Source organism: Galeopterus variegatus, unplaced genomic scaffold, assembly GCF_000696425.1.
Source record: "Galeopterus variegatus unplaced genomic scaffold, G_variegatus-3.0.2 Scaffold5661, whole genome shotgun sequence".
In the NCBI taxonomy this organism is placed as follows: Eukaryota; Metazoa; Chordata; class Mammalia; order Dermoptera; family Cynocephalidae; genus Galeopterus; species Galeopterus variegatus.
In genome coordinates, this window is record NW_007731772.1 from 88026 (window position 1) to 89949 (window position 1924).

Below are 1924 nucleotides of genomic sequence, written 5' to 3' on the forward strand. Positions count from 1 at the left end.
CACTGTAGCAGTGCGCCACCAGGCCGGCCCTATATCTTTGTAATTTAGATTAGCATGTTGCCAAAGTTCCAAATTCCTCAATCATTCTGTTACATGGGAGCAAATTTTAGTAATCCTTCAGAAAATAAAACTTTATTTTCATAGTAAATTTTAACTTTAAAATTTAAGCAGACATTTTTATGGGAGCTGGTACAATATTGGAATACTGCTGGACTGTTTACATAGAAATAAATGTTGGAGCAGAGGAAGCTTATCTGGTTAGAGGGAGACTAGTCCTAGAGACTAGTTCTAGTCCTACCCTCTTAACCTTGTGATCTTGGGTAGGTCACTTAAATTTTCTAAAATTCAGTGTCCTAATCTGTAAGTAGATATTTATCTACCTACCTCAGACTGTGAGAGTCAAACAAGATAATATTTCTGAGAGTACTTTAAGAATATTAATCCCTCTATTATTTTAAAGCATTAGTGGATAAATTTAGTGATATAATTTTGAAGGATGGCCAGTAATATCTTTCTTTAATACCTTAACTTAGTAAGAGTGGTGGTGTGCCTCAAATTAATGTACATCAGATCCTCTTTGTAATATCTTTGAAAATTATTTTAATTCAACTGAAAGGGAGAAAAATTATGTTAAGACACTTAATTCGGTTCATGGTAACACTAAACAGAATTGTTGACATAGAATCAGTGGTCTTTTGCTTGTTTGTTTTTTGGTGGGTGGCTGGTACAGGGAACCGAACTCTTAATCTTGGTGTTACAAGGCTCTTTTCTAAACAACTGAGCTAAGCCAGCTGGAATCAGTGGTCTTTATATATGCCCTTAGGGGAAAATGTTCGAAAACAGCAAGTTTTACATTTCCATTTAGAATTGAAAAAAGTACATTACATCTTATGAATTCTCCTGTTTGATTGTAAGTTGCGAGCACCAACCTACTTTTTCCCCTCCAGTGCCTAGCACTGTATGAAACAAAGTAAATATTAATTCAGTTGAATTGAATATCAACAGTCATTTATAATTATAAGTAAAAAAAGGTCGTCTTTGTCATGAAATAATAATCCTTCCTTCTTCCTCTTTCCACTGTGTCATGCTAGATGCCTATACATAATCCCTCCCCTGCCACAGCTTCCCTCTTGTACCTAAATTAAAAACTTTTTTTGCTATAGTTTCTGTAGACTTTCCAATCGGAGTCTGAACTAAGTGTTAAAAATACTATAATAGAGAAAAAAAATTATTCTTAAATAAAGTTAGAATAAAATGTATTTGTATTATCTGAGAATGTTTAAGTGATACTTCACCATAAAAACTATAAAATGTTTGGTATGTCACAGAATTTTTTCTCAAATGTAAATTTTACAGGCTTTTGTTCTTTTTATTGATATGTCACCTGTGGAGAATACGGTGTTTACAACTTTCCCTGACTAAATCTGATTTTATCATTTTCAGGGTCAGTGAAGACATGAAATTAACTGACTTAGAGTTAGGAAAGCTGGCAGTTAATATCCAGGAGTTATTGTGTAGTGCGTCAGATATATGCCATGATCGAGCTGTCAAATTTCTCATGTCAAGAGCAAAGGTAGTTATTTTGATAAAGCTTTATATATTTTATGTTTTATACATAGTATAGTTATTTTAGAGATCTGGAATTATGTCTTTACTTTTGTCCCCGTGTTCCACATAATGCATATTATATTTTTAACACTTAATAAAGTTAATGGTACTACTGGTGTGATCTATTACAGAGATGTAAAATAATTTAAATAAAAGACGTGGGAAAAATTATTAAAACATTTTTTTCAAATAAATGATTAAAAGGACTTATTTTGAAAAATAACTTAATAATTTGAAATTAATATGCTTTTTAATATATGTATATGGACATTTACATATATATGGATATATATAGTCAAACAAGTTATTAGTAAAA

General features: G+C 31.3%; 1 protein-coding gene across 1 annotated transcript in view; it reads left to right on the forward strand.

Moving 5' to 3' along the window:
- Positions 1-1924, forward strand: part of VPS54 (vacuolar protein sorting 54 homolog (S. cerevisiae)) — a 107294-nt gene that overhangs the window by 88025 nt on the left and 17345 nt on the right. Inside the window, exon 13 of the mRNA XM_008589813.1 lies at positions 1444-1573. Coding sequence (XP_008588035.1) covers positions 1444-1573 — 130 coding nt within the window. The remainder of the gene's footprint in view (positions 1-1443; positions 1574-1924) is intronic.